General features: G+C 41.4%; 1 protein-coding gene across 1 annotated transcript in view; it reads right to left on the reverse strand.

Moving 5' to 3' along the window:
* Positions 1-358: 358 nt before the first annotated feature.
* LOC124153286 (mucin-5AC-like) overlaps positions 359-24,575 on the reverse strand; it is a 43,358-nt gene continuing 19,141 nt past the window's right edge. The window contains exons 2-4 of the mRNA XM_046526384.1: positions 10,470-10,614; positions 8,524-8,722; positions 359-4,516 (exon numbers count right to left, since the gene is read on the reverse strand). Coding sequence (XP_046382340.1) covers positions 2,116-4,516; positions 8,524-8,722; positions 10,470-10,614 — 2,745 coding nt within the window. The 3' untranslated portion in view covers positions 359-2,115. The remainder of the gene's footprint in view (positions 4,517-8,523; positions 8,723-10,469; positions 10,615-24,575) is intronic.

The raw sequence follows: 24,575 nt of genomic DNA on the forward strand, positions 1-24,575 counted from the left end.
TTAGATATTGGTGTGATATGTATCAGGTTAGCCATGGTGATTCTGTGTTAGCTTGATACTGAACCAACATGGGTTATATGTCTTGATGCAATGGGATGATGTCTTGCCCGTGTCAGATGTAAATTGGATGCCGATGCTGGCTTTAGACCTGCCGAATATTATCGTGGCAACTGTAGGCAGATGTGACCTAGTGATGCTTGGCCAAATTACAGCTGACACATGCCTAAGTGTGGCTGCCTTAGGGATAGCATCAGGATGCTACTTGGGGTCACTTACTTTCATTAACAGTCGAAGATAAATAAAGCCTAGTCATAGAATTATTTGCAATTTAAATTTTGTTATGTTAAAGCATCTGAGATACATTTGAAAATTTGTCTTTATTTACAATACTATTGATTATCTCAATAGTTTATATTACAGTTGCAGATCCTTCCCATTGCAAAAATAACCCCAAATGACACATCATCAGAGCATTTTATGATCATTCACAATTAGGAGCATAACAATGCAAAAAATATCCTGAAATGATTTTCCCTGGATACAGTCACAAAAATGAGCCTTTTTTAGTCAAAAAGTCTGACCAGATTCTTGGCTATTCAGTCCGAGGAATATATGATTCATTTTCACTGAAAATTCATTCCATATTCCATGCTGGGTGTGTTATGCTTTACTCTTTTATCCAACACAAGTGAAATAAGTCCAGTTCTATGAACATATTCCTTGAAGTCCAGGTTTAGTTGGTGCAAGAAGAAACAATGGGTTTGCAGCTGACGATTCTGTTCCTATATCCTCTTAGGCACTCAAAATATGGCTCTGTGGAAAACAGGCTATGGTTTTCATCCACTATACATTAATATTTTGGTGCAGAATGGCTAACTGGAAATCCATTGACATTTTTTATGTTTCCACATTCCTGAAACCTCTGTTATAAAGCTTCTCTCCTTTAGTTAGTCCCTGCTTGTGCTCGGGTCCAAATGTCCTTGTGGGTGAGAAGGGCTAGGCTCAAGCTAGTGGTAATGCGGGGATGCCCATTGCTTAAGCCTGAACACTTTTGGTGAGTTATGCTGATGGGGAAGTGGGAGTTCCAAGAGTAACTCACGGAGTGAACTTGCCTAATGAGCATACTCATGTCTACTTTTTCAAGCAAAAACTTGAAGTAAGGATATCTTAGGTCTGGTGCCAAAAAAATGTCCTTGGGTCCTCATTTAGAAAGGAATGAACCCAGTATAGAGTGTATGCCATCGTGCTGATTTGTGAATGGGTGAAAGGCATACGTGTCTTCAGGGGTTGAAAGGGATATATGCCAGAGGAAAGGGTACTGATGGGAAATACATATTAGGTTTGGCAATACCTCAAGTAGACTGAAGAAGTTAGCCCAATTCTGCTCTGAGAAACACTGAATTTTGGAGGCCATGCCTGTAATGGGACAGTCATGTGCTGAGAAACTTCTCCCCCCCACCCCCAAATTGCTTTAGCCACATCCCCTCATAGGCAAAGATGTTTGGAACTGAGTATAACAAGCATGGAAGAATACAGCTGAAAAATAATTACAAAAGTATCTAGTAGGGTTTCACTCATTACATCAGAAAACGTAATATCAAAGGCACACCAATATTTTCATTGCACGGAAGATGAAATGTTGCAACCCCATGAAGCTTTTATGCTCCTAACACAACCTGATAAGCATTTTGATATCTAAATGAGGTTTTGGTTGAGCTGACTTATGTCTTATCACTGTCAACCTTTTCATGACATTTTTGAGAGTCTAATAGTGAAACTGTCCATAAGAATTAGCATCACTTTTATGCTCGTTGTAGGTAACCACATAATATAGCCTTCACTTACCAAAAATATTTTGGATGAACCAATAACATTGCATTAAAACTTCATTAATAATAAGATGTATGATAATCATGATTTAGGCCTGTCCCTCGGCACCAGAAGTTCATGTTATCAAAAGTTCATAGGTGATTAAATTAATAACCATTGGTCTTATATGATATATAGCTAAGTGAGCATCTTAAATCTTCAATGGATTTATTATTTTAAGGCATTTTGGATGAGTTATTGGCTGATCTAAGACATAATGTCATGCATTTTAGAGAGCTTCCTGTTCTATCCATGCCTCTTAGACCTATGCTGCCTTGAAAACCTACTTTTAGGATGGGGTATGGTTTCTCTTTCCCTGGGCTTTATGTGTGGCGTGTCGATACTTCGCCTTATCCTACTAATGGTGGACTCCAAATTTCTCAGCCAGTCTTGCTTATCAGAATCACGAAGCCTTTGCTGAACGTCCTGCAGATAACGAGCTATTACGTCTGTTGTTGCTCGAAGCAGGCTGACTCCAATCCTAAGTTTGAACTCTGCAATCCTGCGCAAAATTCCTGACAGGGTCAAAGGGTATTCTGAGTACACTCCTTCCCACCCATAAGTTGGTGTCATGGCATGAGTGGGATTATTATTATTTTTGGTGCCTTCGGTTGTTGTCTGGATTTGGTCTGTGCTTTCAGGCAATAAAGTACTAGCTTCCTTCTGGGAGTCTGTGTCAGAGTTCAACACAGTTGGATTCTCTGATGAAAAACCAGTCGTTGTGTCTGAACTTGGGGTGGTTGTTGTCTCAGCTGCCTCAGTCTGCTGCCAGTTTTCATCCCTCTCCTTGGTATTCACTCCAGCTGCAATCTCATTCTCTGCCTCATTGGGTGTGACTACACTTCTCCTTCTGCGTGGCCCCCTTTCAAACTCCTTCTCACCATTACTGACACTTGCCATTACGTTTTGGAAAATGGTCTGCACTATTCCGCCGTCATCGTCTTGTCCCCCTGTCCCTAAGCCATAAGAACCCCCGTATCCGCCGTTTGCCGCATCACTCCTTCGTTGCAAGCCAAGCGTCGGTAGAAGGAAGTATCCTGCAAGGCCAGCTGTCACCACCAATCCAAGCAATCCAACGCTCATGGACGGCATAACTTCACGAGCGATAAAGTTGTAGATGCGAGTGGATAGGGGAGACGCAACATTTCCACCAACGTCATCCTGAGGAGTCTCTTTCACTTCTAATTCCGTCCCGGATAAGGGTGCTTCAGTGGTGACATCTGGTTTTTTGGCTGGGCGGCGCCTCCTCTTCTTGTTCTTGTTCTTCTTCCTCTTGTTGCTTGGCCGTCGTGGGCGAGGGGTGCTTGAGGGAGGAGATGAGGTTGTGGTGTCATCAGCCTTTGTGGTGGTGACATCTACCTTGGTTGCTGCTGTTGTGACTGCTTCCTTTGCTGGTTCTTTCTCGCTCGTCACTGGCTTCCTCTCCTGTACTACGACCTGACTCTCTTTCTTGGGAGCTTCAGTTGTCGATGGGGTGGGGGATGGTTTTGAAGGTGCTGAAATTAGTGGACGGGATGTAGTGGCCACAACAGGTTTTGGTGTTGTTGCTCGTATGGGCTGACGTGATGTTGTAGTGGTTGGTGGGCGAGAGGTCGGCACGAAAGTGGAGCGAGTTGGAACTGCGGCAGTTGCACGTGATGTTGTTGATACACTTGGCTGTGAAGTGGTTGTGGTGGTTACCCTTGTAATGGTGGATGTGGGACGTCGTGAAGAACTCACCACTCCATATGGCTTGGTGATTCCTCCTACGCTCGGTTTTGGATTGAAGGATCCAATGGTAGATGGTTTGTTTTCTTTCTTGTTGCTTTCTGGCTTGCTGGTCACTGGAGGAGACGCAGTTGTAGTTGTGGCATTTGCTGGCTTCCTGGGAGGAAAGCGAGTCACTGGTCTGTTTGGTGGAATTGCAATTTTCCACTTGACTGAAGTTGACATAGGTGGCTGTGGGGGTGTTATTGAGGAAAATATGGTGGTAGCAGCAGTGGAAGGCAATGGTGTTGTCCTAGTTATCGTTGCCAGGGTGGGGGAGGATTTTCTGTTGGCGATAGTGGAGGATGCAGATGTCATGGTTATGGGACGTCTGTCCACCTTATTGTTCCCTGGGGTAGGTGTAGGTGCCTGCAAAGAACTCTCCTTTGTTTGGTTCTTTTTCATTGTGGACACCATCATCTGCGTGACAAACTGACCTGGCGTTGTGGGTGGCGATGGTGTTGTAACGGTTGTTGGCTGTCTACGGGAAGGAAAGAAATTTTCTCCCATTGGATCATCTTGGATGGGCACTACCTTTTTATCAGCATCTTCTTCGTCTGATGCACCATTCTTTTGTCCTGATATCTGTAGCATTAATTTGGGAGGTGTGCGCATATCTAAGGAAGCACTTGGCCAGCGCCCTTCGTCCTTCGTTGCTCCAGTGACTGTAACCTCAGGGACGTGGCTTTCAAGGATGTCTGATTTGCTTTGAAGGAGCTGGTTGGCGACGAGGGCAATGGAATGACCCAGGGTAGATGTTGGTGTATCGCCAGGTGAAGTTTCAGATGTTCGAGCTTCGCTGGGAACTTTGTCCTCTCTGTCTTCATGGCGTAGATTTCGTCCTGATGCAATATGCATGTCACTGCTGAACCCTGTTGTGGCCAATGGTGATATGCGTCTTCTGTAACCATTGAAGAAAAGAGGACGAATAAGGAGGTTTTATTTTTGACAAGCTTACATGCTTTGTTACTTGACTTTTGTTTAACTACACAAGATACTTTCTTAGAATGGCTTTCATTTGCAACACATTTGTAACTTATAATTTATTGGAAAAGGTTAAGGATTAGCTGGCCACAAAAATGCAGAGTTTGTTTGGAGTGTCAGGGTTTATTCGTTAGTAGTTCCATACATTTCTTACATCAGTTAGTCAATACAATTAGTTACAATATTCATGATTAATTGACTATATGATAACCTTCATGCAATGAAGAAATATGTAATTTCATCCAAAAATAGACTCAAGCAAAGCAAGAAAAAGTTAGTGACATGCAACATTAGTTTAAACATTCTTCACATTCTGTTACTAAATGTTACAAAAAACTTGAATCACAAATTTCCAAGTAATGGCAATGGTATATTATATTGTTAAACATAATTATTGCATAATAATCTGCACACCACCAATATAAGTTAAAAAAATATCACACAAAAGTTTTTAGTCTTAAAGAATACGTGCATCATAAAAAATCAAAAAATATGCGATGCCTATCTATCAAAAAAATCCTTTAAGACTATTTTGATACTGTTATCACTGTAGAAAACTACCCTTAATTCTAATTAAAGCAGATTTTGATTATAATAAGCGCAAATATTTTACTTTCTAAGCTAAGGTATCACATTGATTCAGTTACCTTAATAACAAAATAATTTTTCATTCCATTGTATTCATAAATATATAGAACTTAGTAATTTCCATCCATATTATACAATGCATGTGTTACATATTGCAAATGATTATCTTTGACCTTCTAAGATAATTCTTCCTCACTGTTTTATATGATTGGTTTAAAAAAAAATTTTAAATTGCTTGAAGAACACTAAGGAATTATTTCTAATAAAATTTATTTTACACAGATATTGATGAAAGAATTTGATTAAGCTGCCTTTTAAAGCCAATACTAATAACCTTGGATTGTTTTCAAATTTGACTCCATATTCTGATTAAAATCTGATTTACTATAGCTAAAATTGATGTCCCTGAAATAACATTCTTTCCTGAGGACAGTTATCTTTGGTATGGTCTGTGTGAATGTTATAAATACTGCCTGGTTTCTGTAAAGCCACAATTCAGTCTTGAAGCAATGACATGTTAAAACATGACGATGCATGAGCAGATGCTATAAAATTATGTTTACTCAGCTGGTCAAGAGAGTCGTGAGAAGCAGTGTTAACTGAATCTGAGTGCTTGTACATATAGTTAAGTTCACCCACATTTTTACCTTTAGTTTATTTTGGTCTCCAGTTGTTAATGTGCTTTTACTTACTTTGAAAGTGTACCTACTATTTCATGGGTGTTTTGCCTTTTTATTACACAAAAAGAATGATTTTAGGTTTTCCCACTCATTGGAATGTAAAAAATGTTTCTTTGATGGCTTTGCACAGGTTGATTTGTAATGGAGCTCCTGTTTTGAATAGCGACTTCAAATTCATCATCACTCTCAGCTCTGTCAGGATTCACGTAGATTCAAAATGTGATTGAATCAGTCGAATCCTGTTGGATCACATCCCAGTGTTGTAAAACAGGTTGTTTTTGAAACTGATGGAGCTACATATTACAATGCTTCTCCCAAAGGAGAGCCTGAGAAATTAAAAAAAAAATATCGTCATTATTTGTGCTTTTCTTCATGAGGGTAAAGAGCTTTCAGTATGGCGGTGGCAATCGAGTCATCCCACAAAAGAAGTGGCTTAAATGAGGTTGCACTACGTGCATAACGTCTACGCCAGCCGTAGCTCCTGAACAAGAATGGAAAGAGAAGAACAATAAGACCAAAGCCCCCGGTCATTGCGGCCACAAAAGGAGCGACGATAAGCAGCAGAAATGGGTTGAAGAGGTAGGAAATGCCGTTGAGGAAGCCTCCGGAAGGGGACGAGGAGGACGAAGAGACGAGTGCAGAAGAGGGAGGGTCGGCAAGGGGATCGGAGAGAGGAGGACTTTGTGAGGGGGAATTTGAAGGATCCGTGGCAGCTGCGCCATCAGAGACACCTACACCTCCTCCTCCCAATGGACCGGGATTTGTCTCATCGTCCAACGGATCGTTTTGCACGCCATTTGGAGGATTTGAGTCTGGCAAAGTTGTGTCGGGAGTTTCCTCTGGAGGTGTCGTCGCTTCACCTCCCCCCTCTGTGGTGCTGCTCTCCGTGAACACTTGTGTCAGTGGTGTGGGTGGAGCGATCGGATCCAGTACGTTTACGATGCCTGAGGAAACTTGTGTGGGAGACTGGAGTGGGGCGGGTTGGTTTGCAGATGGATTGATGATGATGTACGGTGGTCTGGTGGAGGGCTGGAGGGAACCACCTTGGGGTGGTCTCAGCTGCTCCCACGGATAGGGATCAATTGGCCACGGGTCTTCTGTCCACGGATCCTCGTCAAACTGCGGAGGTTGAGTGGTATGTGATGGAGGATGATTTGTTGGTTTTTCTGGCCACGGATCGGAAGGATTTGGGGGATCAGAGTATGTTGGTCTCAAATCCCAAGAGGGTTTTTGAGGAGTGGGTTTTTGATGAGTGGTGTGGTGCCACTCTTCATTCAAGTGGTGCACGAGCAGAGCATCCAAAGATTCTGTATGGTTGCTGGTTTCGATGAGACTTCCAAACGGTGTGTGTGGTTTTGAGGGCCTTAAATCATCAACATGATAAATCACGTGATGAGAAGGAATGTAATAATAATTTGGTGAACTTGTGGTTACCGGAGGTTTTTTGTTCCCATGGTATTCAGGTCTTTTATTATTACCCCAGTGATGGTGTTCGTGATTGCCTAGGGGCTTATTAGGCTTATGAATTTGGTGATTATATGAAGAATGCTCGGCATGATGACTGGTTGGCTTGGTATTGATTATGATGTAATCGGTGTCTGCAAGCTTTTGTTTTTCATTTGAATGTTTGGTATGGCTGGTAAGAACACTACTCAGTGATGGTTGAGTGCTGGGTGTATGTGCATTGTGAAAAAAATTGAAATTAGCAGTTGCTTTAGGGATCAAATTCTTTGAGTGATCAGTGACATATTTTTGAAAGATTTGCATTTGATTTTCATTCATGGGATGAGTTGAAATACTAGGCTGCACCATAGTTGGTTTATCGGGAGACAGATAAGCTAAAGAACTTTGTACAAACATATTTATATAGTCTTTTTCAAGAATACTTGATCGTGGTAACCATTCCATGCTTATAGGTTTCTTTTCAACTGGATTCCATGTGGAATCATGGTGCAAATGAAGGGGAGCTTTTAATGTCATATCATTTAGGCTACGCTTTGAAATTCTATTCATAGCTATTAATGGTGGCACCAGAGTTTTGCTCAATATTTTTCCCTCTCTCATCTTATATGGTAGGTATGCTGTTGGTTTATATCTTGTGTTATTTGAAGCCTCATTTCTGAAATACAGCTGGCTATTGGCTAATTTTAATGCCTTTTGGAAGAGCACCATGATTGGGAAGCATTTCTCTAGAAGGCGAGTCCAGCCCAAAATGATATCCATCCCGCATAAATTAATGGATTTGGTTGTTGAGAAGAGAGTGAAAATACTAGGGCAATGATAAAGATTTTGACGAAGCAGAGTGGATAGAGAAGTAAATGTGTGGAAGTCTTTGCAATTGGCACACTCAGCATTTGAAGCGTCTGTGGTGAAAGATTTTCTGTGGTATTGCTCAGGACGTGCCAGAGATTTTAGCATTGATCGTACTCCCTCAAGGGGACACCCATTGTGCTCAGGTCCCTTTAGTTGGCTGTCGCCATGGGGCCCACTAAGCCTATTATTGGTGAGGCCCCCTGCTCCTCTCTCCGTCTTGCCCCTTGTTCTCCTGGCAGTCGTCGTCAGCCCATCATAGTCTGTGGCGGCCCCTGGCCTGGGGGGGAGGGGGATGGGGGAGGGTGGAGCGGGGGGAGGGGGGTGCACTGCCACTTCTGCGTACCTTCCGGACGCACTGATGACGTCTGGGTCCCGGACAGGCCTCCAGCTACCGGGGGCAAAGTAGTCATCAGCATCTCTGCTGGCCGCTGCGCTGCGGGGGAGGGAGATGGCGGCATCTGGGTGCAGGGAAGGTGCAGCATCACTGCTTGGTTGGCGCTCTGACACCGAGGGTGCTGGTGGCTGGCTGGGTAGATTCTCAGCTGTGAAGAAAACAAATTCTTCCCTCTTTAATGAGCAGGGAGGACTCGGCATTGGCTGTGGGGGATGCCCACTTAAAAAACGTCCTGTACATTAATGCACGTTTCAGTCCAAACTATTCTTCTCTCATGAATTTAAAAGATCTTAAAAAAAAGTATTTCGCACTAATAATAGTCTTATCAAGCACTTTTTTACTAACAATTATGGTGAGTCTTTTTGGAGTTTTGGTCAAGGAATAGGTGTTTAAAAGAACAGAATAGCATTGCAGTGCAATTTGTTCATTAAAATGGATATTCAGTTTGGTTTCAGCAATGCCATGGATTTATTATAGTAAAATTGAGTAAGTTAAGAGGAATTTGTATTCATTTCATTTTATATTTTTTAAACTACAAGTATTGTTCATTATTTTTTTAACTAGCCTTACCTATGTTTTTTTTGGTATGAACTAGAATTGAATTTGCACAATTATGACTCTTAATTAGCATATTAATATACCCCTTGTGCAGTGTTATTGTGTTTTTTGTAAGTCCTGAAGGTGGCTAGATATTTTGCCTAAACTTAGGCTTTGCTCTCAAATAAAAAAATTTTCTAAGTCCGAGACTCCAGAAGGATTCATCATAATTATTAAAAGTATTTTGTCATAAAGTACATGGAGAAAAAAATAGCATCCAGCATTTTGTTGACGAGGCAGAGTCAGATGTAGTTGTGTAAGGATGTGAGGGAGGCCAAGGGAAAAATTCCCAATCTCAAATCTGAGAGAATTTCTCTTTGCTGAATCAGCCAGTAATTAGCTAACACATATGCATGGATGAAGAGTTAACAATTATAGATGATGATTGGTTTCAATCAGAGGATCACCTATATGTAAGGATGCAAATCTTATTTAAAAAAATGCAGAATTGGTCACCCACGGCTCACTAACTCCCCTTTTAGCCCCCTATTTTCTGACATTTTGAACCCTTTGTACTCTTGTACATATTTAGCATGGTAAACTAAAAAATCATGAGGCACGTTCTACTAGAATGCATGATATACTCATTCGAATGCAGGAGACTAATTTGCAACAAAGATGTACGAACCACTCTGGGTGATAAAGATGAAATCAATAATGTAATCCTCTACATCATGAATTTGGGCATAATCAAACTCTAGTTATGTCAAACCACAGGGGTATCCCCTTTTATTCTGAATGAGTTGTTGATTGTAATTAGTAAAGGTAAGGATATTAATTGTCTTCATTATTTTCATTCCTCTTTAAACAATGGTCAAAAGTGGTAAATTGAAATATTACTTAAAATTGGAAGAAATATTCCCACCATGCCTATTTGGACTTAATAGTTACCTAAATCACTCATTCACAATCACTCTTAATCCTTCATACCTAAATCACCGTAAACTTTAACTTTATGATTAAACTCTTTAAAATTTTTGGTTGAAAGATTTAAAAAATACACGCATAGTCATAAAACTTAGCAAAGGATTCATTAGTAGGTATAAATCATGGAGTTCTTGGAATTTTCCACTCACGGTCATGCAACCATCCAATGGGAATGAAAGCCTTCACTCTTAACCTTAATGTCTTGAATGGGTTAAAACCTGATCTCCTCCACGCTGATGATTGCCCAGGGCAATCAAAAAACCATTTTTAGAGATATTTTGCATGAAACCTTAACTGGCATTTGAATTTTCTGCCTTGCAACATAGTGATTCCTTCCTTTAGGGATTCTCTCATTCTGTCAAAGGACCTACCTGGAAGGTGCGGCTCTGGGCTGCGGAATAAGCGAGCGCCTTGGGCTGTGGGGGCGATGAGAAGGGCAATGACGAGTGCAGAGGATGCTGCCATCTTGCAGGCATTCAGCGGCATATGCCGCGGCCTAACACCACTCATGAGCACCTGAAAAAACAAACAAACAGAGTTCAATTCATACAATCTCAGATGGTCTCTCTAGAATTAGTTTGTAATGTGCTATGATGTCATGATTAGTGGATTATGGGAAGCGGCCCTCCCCTGTAAACCAAAAGTGTTGTGAAAACGTTGCAAAAACATTGTGCCACAACCAACATGGCATTGCTGCAACGCAATGGCAACTTTGCAAAACCAGTCAAAAGTCCTCTCTACCACGTCTTTGCAACGTAATGGCAACGTATTCGCAACCTCTGGTGAGACATATTTGCAACACTTACGCAACTCTCATATCCAGGCTTTCTATGTACTCTGCTTCCCCTACTCTTATGCTTCAAAATTTTCTAAGTGCGAAAAATTGTCTTAAGGCCGAGAATTTTTTTCCTGTGAGTAGCAATTTGCTTCAGAAGATGAAAATACGCTTTAAAAACCACATATTTGAATATATGTTTGGGGAAAACTATGTCCAAAAAACACTCCGCTAAGCGACCTTTAACATGTCCCAACCTTTCTGCAACCTATGAGTGAATATTCTACTCTTACATACAATCAGTGTCTCATGAATAGGATGAATCGGATTTAAAAATGTATATCCTCTGGCTAAAATATTACGCTATAAGATTTTTCAGACCAAATGAGTGTATCATTGACGTAATCAAGACGTTGCAGAAATGTTGCCAAATGCCTTGCTGCTTCCTGCAACTCCTGTAACCTTATGCAAGCCTTTGCAACGTTTCCGCAATGGAAAATGGAATCATGAGGACCTGGAAAGGTTTTAGCCAGAAATATATTCAGGGTGTTGCAATAATGTAGGGTGTCAGGTTGCAGTAGTGTTGCAATAATGTAGTGTGTCACGTTGCAGCAACACTGTGAAGATGTTGCCAAAACGTGCTAGGGAGGACGTTTGGAGGCTTTTAAGACATTGTCATAACATTGCAGCAACTTCCAGTAGGTTGCATTAAGACGTTGTTGCAATGCTGTGGCACCATACATGGTTTACAGGGTTGTTTGTATAAATTTTTTTGGCCCTTAGTCCCTTAATAAACACTTTCAATTTCTGATCGTGAGCTTGAGAGAAATTTATAAATGTTGTTTGCTGGGAGGAGAGTGTGGATAGGTTGCTTGGCGGCTGACCACAGGCTCTAGACCCAGGTGAAGCTTTCTGAAACCCCCAAACTAAACCCTCAAATATGTACTTAGCACTTTCAATTAAAGTGGGGCTTTCGATTAAGGGACTGTGATTTTTTTAATGGAAGGCTGAATGTATGATGTTCACAAATATTTCAATCTATTCTTCTGTGATTCGTATTCGCTGGAAAGTCACGCTTTTGGCTGAAAATCTCTCATTTTTCTTTGAAATCTACGGTAAAAGATGTTCTTGACCATCACTTGTAATAGTAATAAAGAATAAAGAATAAAGAAATATTTATTGTTCTTGGACCTTTATGGTCCACTAAGAACATACAAGGGCTTACATTCATATTAGAGCTCAGTGCACAGAAGAATAAGATACATGCAAAAAAAATAGAAAATAAATTGTAACAGAATATAATGGCATATTGGTACAATTACATTTTTTCTTGTAATAGCATTTTAGTGAACATTAGATTTTTAAAAGACATCAGTGATTTTGCGGTTTTGATTGGTTCAGGAATACCATTCCATAGCCTTGACCCAACAACTGAAAATGAATTATCAAATGCAGTGGTTCGATGTTGAGGAACAATTAAAAAATCAGCTGATAATCTAGTTACAACATTGCGATATTTCTCTTTACTCTGAAAAAATTGCATAATGTATTCTGGCTGTTTGCAATTAAAAAGTTTGTATAAAAAAGAGGCAAGCATGTATTGCCTCCTTGTTTTTGCTTTAAGCCATTCTAATTTAGAGAAATAAGGGGATATATGTTCATCTTTTTTAAGATCATAAATGAACCTAACACACATATTTAATTGCCGTTGAATCAGGGTGTTAATCTTTTCGGTTAGGTCATTATATACAAGGCAACAGTAATCAATATGGGGGAATATTAACGAGGATACAAGTTGCTTGCGTGTATGAGAGGGCATAAGGTTTTTATGAATTTTTAGCTGAAACAAGATCATGTTGATCTTATTGCTGATGGCTTTAACATGGTTTTGCCAAGACAAATTAGGCATCAATAAGACTCCAAGATTTTTAACGGAGTTTGCATATGATATTTCGGCATCACCAACAAAAATCTTGGGCAGAACATCAAAGTCGACATGTTTGAGTAGTTTTGAGGTACCAAATAACATAGATTTTGTTTTCCTAGGGTTAAGCACAAAGTTATTGTCTGCAGCCCATGAAGTGATGGCCTGAACGTCCTGATTTACTTTGGAAATTGCATCATTCAGCTCATACAAATGACAGTGAAAATAAATCTGTAGGTCGTCGGCATATAAGAGATATTTACAGTTTAGAATACACCTGGGCAGATCAAGGACATACAGGGAAAATAGGAGAGGACCAAGAACTGACCCTTGGGGGACCCCGCAATGGACAGTAGTCCATTGCGATGTATTCCCATTCGCGTCCTTGACTGCCTGTTGACGATCTTTTAGATAGGAGTAAAACCAGTTAAGTGAGGAACAGGAAAAATTAAGGTTTTTCAACTTGTGGAGAAGTTTGGCGTGATTAACAAGACCAAAAGCATTGGTGAAATCAAATAGTACCAGAATTGTAACCATCCGTTTATCAATTCCTTGACGTATATCATCCGTTAATTTGAGTAGCGCTGTTTGCGTAGAAAAGTTTTTCCGAAATCCAGATTGATATGGATCATGCAAGTTGCATTGGTCCAGATAATTCGTTACCTGCTGAAAAACAATTCTTTCTAAGCATTTAGAAAGAGAGCACAGAATAGAGATTGGCCGATAATCACTGGGAGAAGTTGGTTTTTTTACTTTTTGTATTGGTGTGATTAGTGAATATTTCCATACATTCGGAAATTCAGATGACGATAAGGAAAAATTATAGATATCAAGTATTACAGGTAGAAGTACAGTTGACGCGGCCTTTATAAATTTAACTGAGATTCCGTCGACCCCAGTTGAGTTCGATTTAGAGAGAGATAACGTTTTACGTAGGTTGTGTGGGGTTACGTGTTGGAAGAAGAAATTTCTGTCGTTATAGGGTACAAGTGGATCAAGGTTAGAGAGACTGAATATGTCAGCAATGTTATTTGCCTCGAAGGTAAAGGCGGGAGTGAAGTGCTTGTTTAGATCATCGATAGATAATTCATGTAAGGGCTGCTTGTTTCGTCGCTGCACGAGTCCAAGACTTCTAAGTTCCCTCCAGACCTTGTTTGGTTCTGTCAAATTGGAGAAGGTGGTTGCATAATATTTTTTCTTGGCTTCCGTGACGAGATGCTTTACCTGATTACGCAAGACGATAAACTCAGTGTAAGCAGTCTGGCTTTTTGTTCGTGTGAAAATTCTACGTGAAATATCACGTTCCTTCATTTTTTGCTTAATGTCACTAGTCAGCCAGGGGGCTGAAGGCCGTCTAGGTGCGCATGTTCGCAGGGGGGCATGACAATTTATGCACTCTAAGAATTTCTGATTAAAGAGTTCTAATTTTGAATCAATGGACAAGGAGCTAAATATGTTGTTCCAGTCAAAGGTGAGCAGATCGTCCTGAAACTTTGCTGTATCGAAATTTTTAAGATCACGATAGAGAATTTTAGGTATAGGAAGACGAGGGGAATTGAATGAATAAGAGAGTAAAATTTTGTCATGTGCGGAGAGGAAAGGCACAGGGAATTGTGAGAATGAAGAGAGTTTTTCAGGGGAATCAACTATACAGAGATCAAGGAGAGTATGACTATGTTCTGTATGATGCGTGGGCTGCGTTGAGGCCAGATGAAGATTATAATTAAAAATGAAATTCCTGATGAAGGAAGAATGACAGCTGTCCCGTAGCAAATCGGCGTTAAAGTCACCTAAAATTACAATGTTTTTATAGTTTGGACTAAAAGTTGTATATGCTTCTTCAATATCAGTCAAGGACCCAACATTTGGAGGTCTGTAAACAACAAATAGAAGAAGTTTAGAGAGGTTTATACCATGCACTTCAATAACTATGAACTCGGGTCGGCATTCATAGGTCGCGGAAGAGGTCGCCAGCACCGACGAACTCAGTCGATGATGAATGAAGGCACCAACCCCGCCACCGCCTTTCCCGATCCGATCATGTCTCAGCAAGTAATGTTCACTAAGATCAACCATGCTATCAGGAATATTTGGTTTTAACCATGTTTCGGTTAAACAGATTATATCACTTACACAGGAAGAAAAATGAACCCGAAATTCGTCGATATGACACAGTAAAGATTGACAATTGACGAGGGAAATGTTGATTTCATTAGCAATTGGTAGGCCTGCGGGAAGAGAACAGGCCCCCGTATGTTATTTTAAGCAGTCAAGGTCAGTTTCAACTAGGATAGAAAGGCGTTCACCACCATCATGGACCCGAGCAAACACACGGCCATTACGAATCCACACGTATTTGATTTTACCTTCTTTCTTAAGTCCCCTGGCCATTGCATATAGCTTTCGGTTTAAGGATGTCAAGGATTCATTAATGTAGACAGGAGGGTTGGTAGGGTTCTGGTCGGCGACGATGTCGTTGAGTTTCAGGTTCCGTTTTGTGCGTCTACCATTTAAAAATGCAGCAGCAGTGCTAGATCGTAGAAAACGGACAATAATAGGGGCAGGTCTAGGTGAAGGGTGAGAGGTTGCAGAACGGTTGGAACCACCCCTGTAGGCGTAATCGATTTCACTTGTATCCACTTTAATTCCCACAGCGATTCCAACTTGACAAATCAGGGCCCCAGCTACCTCCCCTTCGGAGTAAGGAATGCCGTGGATCTCAATTACATTCCGGAGTTGCTCTTGCTCAACGCGATTAAGGCGAGCTTCCGTATCACTTAGTTGTTTCTTTAGGCTGATGTTTTCACTTAATAGGTGATTCAGGGAATCAGTTATTTTCACAAGGGAGGCATTGAGGAGCTCGAGAGACTTTGCTTGACCCCCGAACGACTCCTCCCAGCGAGATATTGATTTGCGAATTTCACTTTGATCCGACCGGATATCAGCAAGATTAGCAGAAAAATCTTTCAAGATATCACTCACACGATCAGGAGACAAACTGGAACTTGCGGACTCGTTCTCAGGAGCTTTTCTGATTTGCTCTCCATCACTGCCACAGCCGATCTTAGCCCGACAAACGTCGCAATACCATGGTCTACGTTTGTCACTAAGCTCCTTAAATTCCACTTCAGGTATTGAAAGGCACAGTAATAATTAGGGGTTGTGACTGTTAATAATACTTGGGGTGTGAGTTTGAAATGTATTTATATTTGCAGTTGGATTCCAATTAGAATTCAAGAGGAAGTATATAATTATTTCTGTTTCAATTATTGATCTACATATTCTGTTGTAAAGGTAATTAAATGGGCCAGAAGACATCTTCCAGCTTTGTTAGTTACTCATAAATTCACCAAATCAATACGAGTATCTCTTAATGTTTTTTTTAAAATTATCATATATCATGGATCAATGCTTATCTACTGATCAGTGTCAGCTGGAGAATTACAAAAATCAATCTCCTTTGAGTTTGTTCACCAGAATCATGCAAGAATTGTGTGTCAGAAGCATTTTGAATGGGATTCAGTGGAATTGGAATTTGAAATTTTGAAGGCTCTACCTAGAATTCTGTATTGCTATAGGAGCTTGTCGTCAAATTAGATTTAAACTTAAATATTTTCAATGGGAACTTGGGTGCAGCTGGAAGGATGTATCTCTGACAAAACAGTGAAATTTTCTGACCAAGATTTAGACTACGATCTCCAAGTTGCGAATTAGGAATGCTACCGGCTGAACCATGATGTGTGATTTGTGTAGCTGGAGCCACACAGGATCCATGATTTGGAGAGAGAGTTTGAATCCACTTGTGGTTTTTTTTGCAGCTAATATTCATCCGTTAAAGGTGTGAATATTATCTCCCAATCTGGAGGATCCTGGCCTTAAGATTGATTCATTTTCACTCTCATACCTCATGTACTCATTCCAGTACTACATATATGAAACTGCGACTCGGAATCATTTTTCACATATGTACTATGCGAGTGATTGCTTGAGCGACCCATTTTCTGTCGTAGGGAAAATTATTGCTTCAGCCGTGATTTAATATGGCAGTCATATTTGTTGTCATGAGATTAATCATTATCAGGCCTTCAGTAATTCCATATTTTTATTTTATTTGGACACGGGGATGGATGCTTTATGTTTTGTTACCTTGATAAGAACGAGTTAAAAATCAGCAAATGCTACTGTGAAGAGTTAAGGAGAAAAGTACAGGTATTCTGCATTGAGACGCTCTATAGGAATTGGCTACATCATCAACTTGTAAGGGGGTTACTTGCATGCATGTAGCAATCCTCAGCTCTCCGTTTCTTCCTATAGCAAGCTAGTTCTTTTACCTCCCTAAGGCCATAGGCAGATTTTTGGGGGGAGTCTGGCCCCCCAGCTTAAATGGTAATTTTTCTGAAAAAAGTGCAAAACCTGCAGAATCATTTTTGTCTTAGGTAGTTCTTAAAATATTGTCTTCAGAGGCAAATATCAACAAATTTTCTAGGTGAAGGTTTCGGGACTCCTTCGTTTCACTGGAGGGTACACTATGGCCCCCAAATCCCCGGAAGGATTGCTGCCCCCCCCTCCCCCAACATGAAACTCTAAACTCCACCCATGCCTCCTCTCCTGTCCCGATGGGCCGTCGATTGTACCAACGTCTCTTACATATTATATAAAGAAGTAGGCGATGGATCGAAACAAGGGTATCTTTTTTGCTTTCAACCTCTACCGCAATCGAGAATAAGTTAAAATCATGGGATAAGCGCAACCGTCTTTCTCAATTCGATGCCGCATTGGCGTGTTGAGGACGAGGGGATCTTCGCTCTACACGTAGGTACTCTCTCTCGCGTCACGGCTGGGCGTGTCCGTTAGCAGCGCGCGGAAAGCATTCTGGGGGCCTTGGACCGTTGCTGCGGCGGCCGCTAAATGAATGCTGACGACTCGCAAGGACACCCCTCCTCCCCTCGTGTCGATGGCTAAGATGGGATGGGACAGTTCACCTCGGCGCTGTCACGACAAAGGAATTCGCAACAAAAGTGGTTCCGTGAGATGAAGAAGCGTCTTCGGAGGGAAACTTGAAGGAGGAAGAAGTGGTCGCAAGGGAGAGTAAGAAAGAAAGAGCTCTCGGTGGCATAGAGTAGCAGCAGCGGTAGCAGTTTGGTTGTGCGGACGCTCTCGAAGCCAGAGAAATGCATGAGGATGGCAGCGAATGATACAGTCTCAATCACTCTAACAATTTTCCATCCCTCTTGATCGATAGCTCCCGCGATCGCTCCAATGATGGCGTATAAATGACAGTTTCACGCGATCATTCTCCGCGACGGCTCCAGGGATGGAAATCCCATCCTTTTTTACAATCACTCGGCACGTCGCTTTTTCCGTCGTGATAGCGATCGCTCTAATTATAGAGGAAAAATAATCGTTTCGCGCAATCATTTTTTGGAGTGGCTTCAGGGAAGGAAATTCCTATCCCTTTTTCCATCATTCGACGCGTCCCTTTTATCGTCGCTGAATCAGTGGCGTAGCCAGGAATTTCGTTCGGGGGTGTCCAAAACCTGAGGGGGGAAAATTATTTTAATGCAGGGTACTAAGTAGAGGGTTTTCAACTAATTTTAACTCTTTTCATGATCGAAAAAACTTCATTTGTTGAAGAAATATTTCGTAAATGCATGATTTTTCAATATTTTTTCTTTTATCAAGGAAAATGTTTGTGTTTTTACACTGACCCCCGGACCCCCTGTATCTACGGAAAATCGTAGAAATTTCCTTCCTCATAGGAAATTTTTTTCCTTTCTCTAGAAACATTAAAGTATGGTTTCGCCAGTAGTGGGCCCTGGTGGCTTCCTTAGCGGCGAAGGTTTTCCCTTCCCTCCCTTCCAACCCTGTCCCTATCCCAGAGGCGTCGACGGGCTCCTATCGCGGCGGCGCTTCTTTCTTTTTTCCTTCCCTTCCACTCCCCTCCCCGGGAGCGCGGGCGTATCAGTTGTAGTACTGGGTCCCGGCCCCGGTGTGTTGTAACCCTCAGAAGACCCCCCCTTGGTGCCCTGATCTCTGTCTTGTATTTGTGTATAATCACTTTCATTAAAATTTATGAAGCTCTTGTGACTTGATTATTTTTAATTACGATAAAAGTAAGGGTAACTAAAGATATCTCTTGCGCTCTCCCTTCAGTTCTCTCTGTGTCCACCACTGACTTCTGCTAATTTCTATAGTGTAAGCTTCGAAGTCCATGTTCGACACCGTGCAGAAGTGTGAAGATGAGAAAATAATGCTGGAAAAGTGAAAGAAACCTACGACCCTACTCCTGCTCATACCATTACATCCGCATAGCCATACTACATAATTTAGAACTAAGAGTTTCGTAGTATATAGCTGACACCTCCATATCAGGAAATCATGAATGTGTACCTATATCAGTTCGTCAAACTTCATTTGTTGGCAAAACAAGAACTAATCTAAAAATCCTCTGAAATTGTTAAAATATCCTGGTGACAACATTTCAGGATCCCCCCACCTCAATTATTGATTTTTATTTTTGCTAAGATTTTAACGCTCGAAAAAAATTCGATTGTTTTTGAAGTTCCGAGGTTGAATTTGTAATCCTTAAAAATACCTACAAATAGAGTGGGAAAATACGAAGAGCCTCTGAAATTAAAAGTCCCCTCTGCTGGTGAATTTTCGCCGCTCCACGTTCCCACTCACGTCTTCTCGTCGCTTCAAGCACCGCCCCTTCCGGCGATCGGGCGAATCGAAAAATACGCTTTTCCACGATTTGCTCGGGGTCAGCGGCGAGTTAGTTCCAGGCTGGGAACGACCTCCGACCCTTGCCGATTTTCCCCGTCTCGACCGGGAATTTCCTCTCGGGCACACACTGCTTCGCTCGCCCACCTTCTTCACGGACCGTTACGCCTTCCGGAAATTGCTCGCCCTCAACATGACCCCGACCGATCCAACGTGTCGAAGGCACACCATGCGTATCTTCACGTATAATTTCTGATCGATAGCAAGCGTGATTGCTTACTTAGAGCATTCCTTTCTCCTTCCCCTGATTTAAATTTCGTTCAAGTATTTCCTGAAGCAGGGACATGATTTAACGAATACGAGGAAATTATTTTCTTAACGTATTTGCTCCCACGGAGAAAATTTTCGGTTACGTCATTAGAATGTGCGCATTGTCCTTACCCTCTGTACGGAAGCACATGATTCACATGAGGGTATTTTGGGTCAGAATAAAGGAATATTCTCTTGCCGAATGAATGAAAGATTTAAAAAGAAGCTTGTTGTTACTTTTATTTTCTGTTGAACAGGTAAAACAAACGTACATAGTTTAGTGCAGTACATATGTCTACTTTATTTCGTGCACATTTTTATGGAGTTCAACCGCTAAGTAAAGCAAGAATAATATGTAATATTTCCTTGATTTCATTACTTAAAATGAAAGAAAACGAAGTTATTTCCACTGCTCGGGCATAACTCGATTGGAGGCAAGTGTATTTTTTTCGCCGCTACACTTCCTCAATCTAAAAAACAGAGAGGAAAGTATATAGCAGAAAAAAATCTCTAACTAAATATTGAATTTTGAAAAACTCATTTAATAATCTGAATGAATATACTTTGTGTCCCCACCTCCGAGGCGAGTTAGTCGACGCGGAGCAATAAGAGAAGCCTCTTCTTAATTTTAAGTTGAGGAAAGCATTTCAACAACTTAAACTTGTATTATAATTCAGGGTTTTCCCGGACAATAGTTCAATATGCGCTAATTACTCCATACGAAGAATTTATCGCTAAATATTACTCTTAACCGGCGTTTATTCTTGAAATTTTAGGGTATACTATGACGGAGTATCACAGCACATATCCCACGTGCATTTTTCATTGTACGGACCTTTATTTTCGGGGGGTCCGTCGCCCCCGTGCCTCATGTAATGCGCCCATGTGAATCTTCCTTTATACAACATGCATCCCACCAGTCCCTTGGCTCCGCTAGTTGCCCCGGTTACGAGCGTCCGTCATTCGTCTTCGCGCCGATTACGTCCTTCCGCAGCGAGGTTGAGTTATATTTTTATGTGGAGTGCGCTCTCGTCATGCTCTAACTGCTCCCCTTACCTCCATCACAAATGGTCACTGAACAGGGTGTCCCCGCACTTTTTTGCCCGAACCAATTGGAGCTCTTTCGCCGATTTTCTCTTATTCATCGACTGTTGTCGAATGTGAAAAATAAAGATGCCCGTATTCTTCCAGTTTAAAGACATTCGAAGGCATTCGTGGAATTTTCGTGAGGTAAACACGTTAGCAGAAGCCTCTCTGTACTTTACACACAGCTTTTTAACTACCCCGATGGATTTCAGTAACAGTGTGTGTCGTTTTCAACTGGGGGCCGACTCTCTCTAAACAATTGTTGGCTTTCCCCCCTTACAAATGCCCCCCTCTTGTTGTTGAAATCGATCCGAGTAATTAAAATGCTGCGTGGAAAGTATACAGTAGCTTTTGTTAACATTTTAACCGTATTTCGCCATTTTCCGGTCCGTCGCATTGTCTACCTTTGGAGCGGTTGGTGAAGAAAAATTGATGTCGTCAGCCCTTTCGCAGATGACGTCACGAACTAATTCCGAAAAAAAAACGAAGGCCACCCCTTCCCCACTACTCTTCTGCCTTTTGCATAGGTTTCGCGTGGTTCATTGCCGTTTACACTTTAGAAAGCGAGCGAGTCCTTTCTTCAATTAACGAATCTTCCTGAAATGCGTAGTCAGTGAAACGGAACTCTAATGACGTCACCGACTAAAAAATGGCAACTTTTGCGTTTTCTTATTTTGAACTTGAAAGAGGTTGGCTGATGGCAGAATATTTTTTCGCCGTGGCTTATCTTTTTCCTCCATCCACTGGGTTCTTCCGATGAATTGCGATTTTGGATCCGAGTGAACGAGTCAATGCTCCGCAGAAACAGACCCCTCTGATCAATGCTGCAGGGCTGTTAATTCCTAAATCTGCTTTGTATTTTTCGCGAGAAACCTTGCCCTTAAATTTAGCATGAAACCGCTTGATTTAAAATGAACAATTACGAGTTTGATGACCACGTTTTCAGCCGTTGGAGTATTTATTAAAGGTAAAATTGGTATAGATGCGTCATTATGCCTTAATAATGAATTTGGTGACTCGCTATGGCGCCTGTATGAAAGGCAACCCACATTACACCCAAGCTTTTCACGCTTTCAAGCTTTCTACTGTATATATCCGGATGAAACTTTTTTTTCAGTCGATTCCGTGGAATGAGTGCCTCGGTTTTTCGAGGAAAGTGACAGAAATGGTATGATTTCTTCTTCATGCCATAGCTGACATTTCAGTTCACCGAATTTAATTTGTGCCGTTCAAAAACAATCACGGTTAAATGGTGTAATTTGTCCTCCTCTCTGACTTACCTCGACAATTATATAACGTGGTTTCTTAGATATGGACCGGAAAAAATACACTTTTATAATTTTATTGACAGCAGGGCATGAGTTAAAAGCGGAAGTTCGCTTTAAATTGCATCTGAGATACGTTGATGGCTTCCACGGGCTCCGAATAACTCCTTCAAGAGATTTAAAAGGGAGTTTTACAAATCATTGATTCAGATTTTTAATATAATCGACATGATCATCCTTAAAAATATGGTGACACAACTCAAAAAGATTTATGGAAATGATTGATGGAAATTTCAATGGAAACCTGAAGAAAATAATTCTCACATGAGGACAGCATGAAACAAGTGGCTTCGTACGCAGTCAAACGCACGGGTGAAAAGTCATTTACTCCAAGGGTCGAATATGCAATGAAAAAATCATTTGGGCTTGTAGAGATGATTGATTCTCGGTGTTTGTATTTCACACGAGGAATTCGCCGATGGGGAAGAAAATCGAACATGCAAACAAGTTTGCTCCCGGAGTAACGTGGTGTAAATTTTGAAAATTCATGATGGAATAACCATATTTTGTAATTTTGACGGAAATTTTATTTGAAACACGGCACATTTCCAGCGCCGACACATTTTTCGGCTTCTGCGCATGCGTCCAACATTGAGCTGTCAAAATCCCAGGTCTCGTGATCTCGCACCCTCCGACGCCTGCGAAGATCCCTGAGTGACTGATTTTGAAAATGGTGCACGCAGTGTAAATTCAGGTTGGCTACTCTACTGGCAAACAAGGAAAGTCAAGGCTGGAAGCATTCGAAATGTGGTATTATTGAATAATGATGAAGATCCAATGAATAGATGGAGTGAGTGGTAGTATAGAATTTCTAAGAAAATTAAGGGAGAAGTGTTTTGAATTTTGTGGGTGAGAGACGGAACATTTTAGTCGGCCAATCATGAGAGAGTGAGTGAGCATAGTGTGAGTTATTCGTTGAGGGAAAGGTGGAAGGGAAGATAGGAAGAGGTAGGCCGCGGATGAAATACATGCAGCAGGTGAAAAAGGATGTAAAGTAGAAGGATAATGTAGGTTAGTAGCAGTTTTCGGGCGCTCCTCCGCGTATTTTTGTCTTAAGATGACGAGAGTATATTCAGCCATCCATGGTCATCAATGGCTGGAGAAACTGTCGTCGCCTTTCGATAACACTACGTGGAGGAACGTTCGAAAGCCATTATAATGTGGAGAAACGCTGCGAAAATCTCAGATCCAATAGTGTAGGTATTAATTGATTAGGAGAAGAATGAGTGGAGGGTTATGTCAAACCAATCATATGAGTGATGACTGTAGATAATGTGATTACAATTTCCAGAATCGGTTGTTGGTATTCGGGCACATCTCAAATGATGGTGCCTCCATCAAGGCAGTCTCGCTCCGTACGACTCGGACCAGCGATGTTTCGTTACTTCGCAGCGTCACATAGCGATCGGAGCAGCGTGGCCTGGTGGGCCCGCTAATGACTTCGGCCTCCGTGAGGAGTGCTTCCGTGGGCATCGCTTCCCTGAACAGCAAAAAGCCCGAAAACGGTGCAAGCAGCCACTTGCCTCCATAGTAAGGGTGAGCGCGCCGATATTTCGCGGCCAATTAACCCCCGAGATAATGACCACGGCGCCATTCCACCCTCATAACCGTTTCTCCTTAATTTTCTCGCACGGTAGCTGGAGATGGAAGCAGAGCCCTTTATGAGAAGCGTATTTTTTTCGGCCGCATTTTGTTTTTTTCCAGTGTCATGTTACTCATTCATAACTTAGGTTACCATCTTCAAATTTTCGGGGTAAGTAGAAAAATCCCTTATCAACAATCGTCTCTATCTCAATTGTAAAGAATATTAACACACGAGGGTAGTATTATTTTTAAATTCGTGATAAAATATAATATGTCGACCGGAACATAATAATAATACGCCGTAAATTTCAAGGTGATAGCATTAGTTGAAAGCGAGTAATGCACAAGCAAAATAGGCAAGTAGAGCGCAAGGGATGCACTTCTATCAATATTTCACATCTCTCATTGTGGTCAACCTTTCACTAATCCTAGATTTTTTCATCAATGAGGAGCATAATCGCGGACTCTGGTGTAAACGCACTTAGGGCTTGGCTGTAAAAGGATCGGCTAAGAGTTGGTTAACACCCGTTCTCTATCTTTTTAATCGGATTTTCGGTTCCCTGACTTCGGACTTTTTCATTATCTGATGCAGATTCAGAAAGTGCAGGACAATTGGGTAATGGGTGTGAAAGGATGGCTACAGTATGGGCTGGAGGTTTAGTAAAAGGAGATGATTAGTACATCACTGAGGCAAACCCATCGCCTAGCAAGGAACATTCCATGAACCCATCTAGGATGAGATGAAGAGGAC

The sequence above is a fragment of the Ischnura elegans genome, chromosome 2 (genome assembly GCF_921293095.1).
Source record: "Ischnura elegans chromosome 2, ioIscEleg1.1, whole genome shotgun sequence".
In the NCBI taxonomy this organism is placed as follows: Eukaryota; Metazoa; Arthropoda; class Insecta; order Odonata; family Coenagrionidae; genus Ischnura; species Ischnura elegans.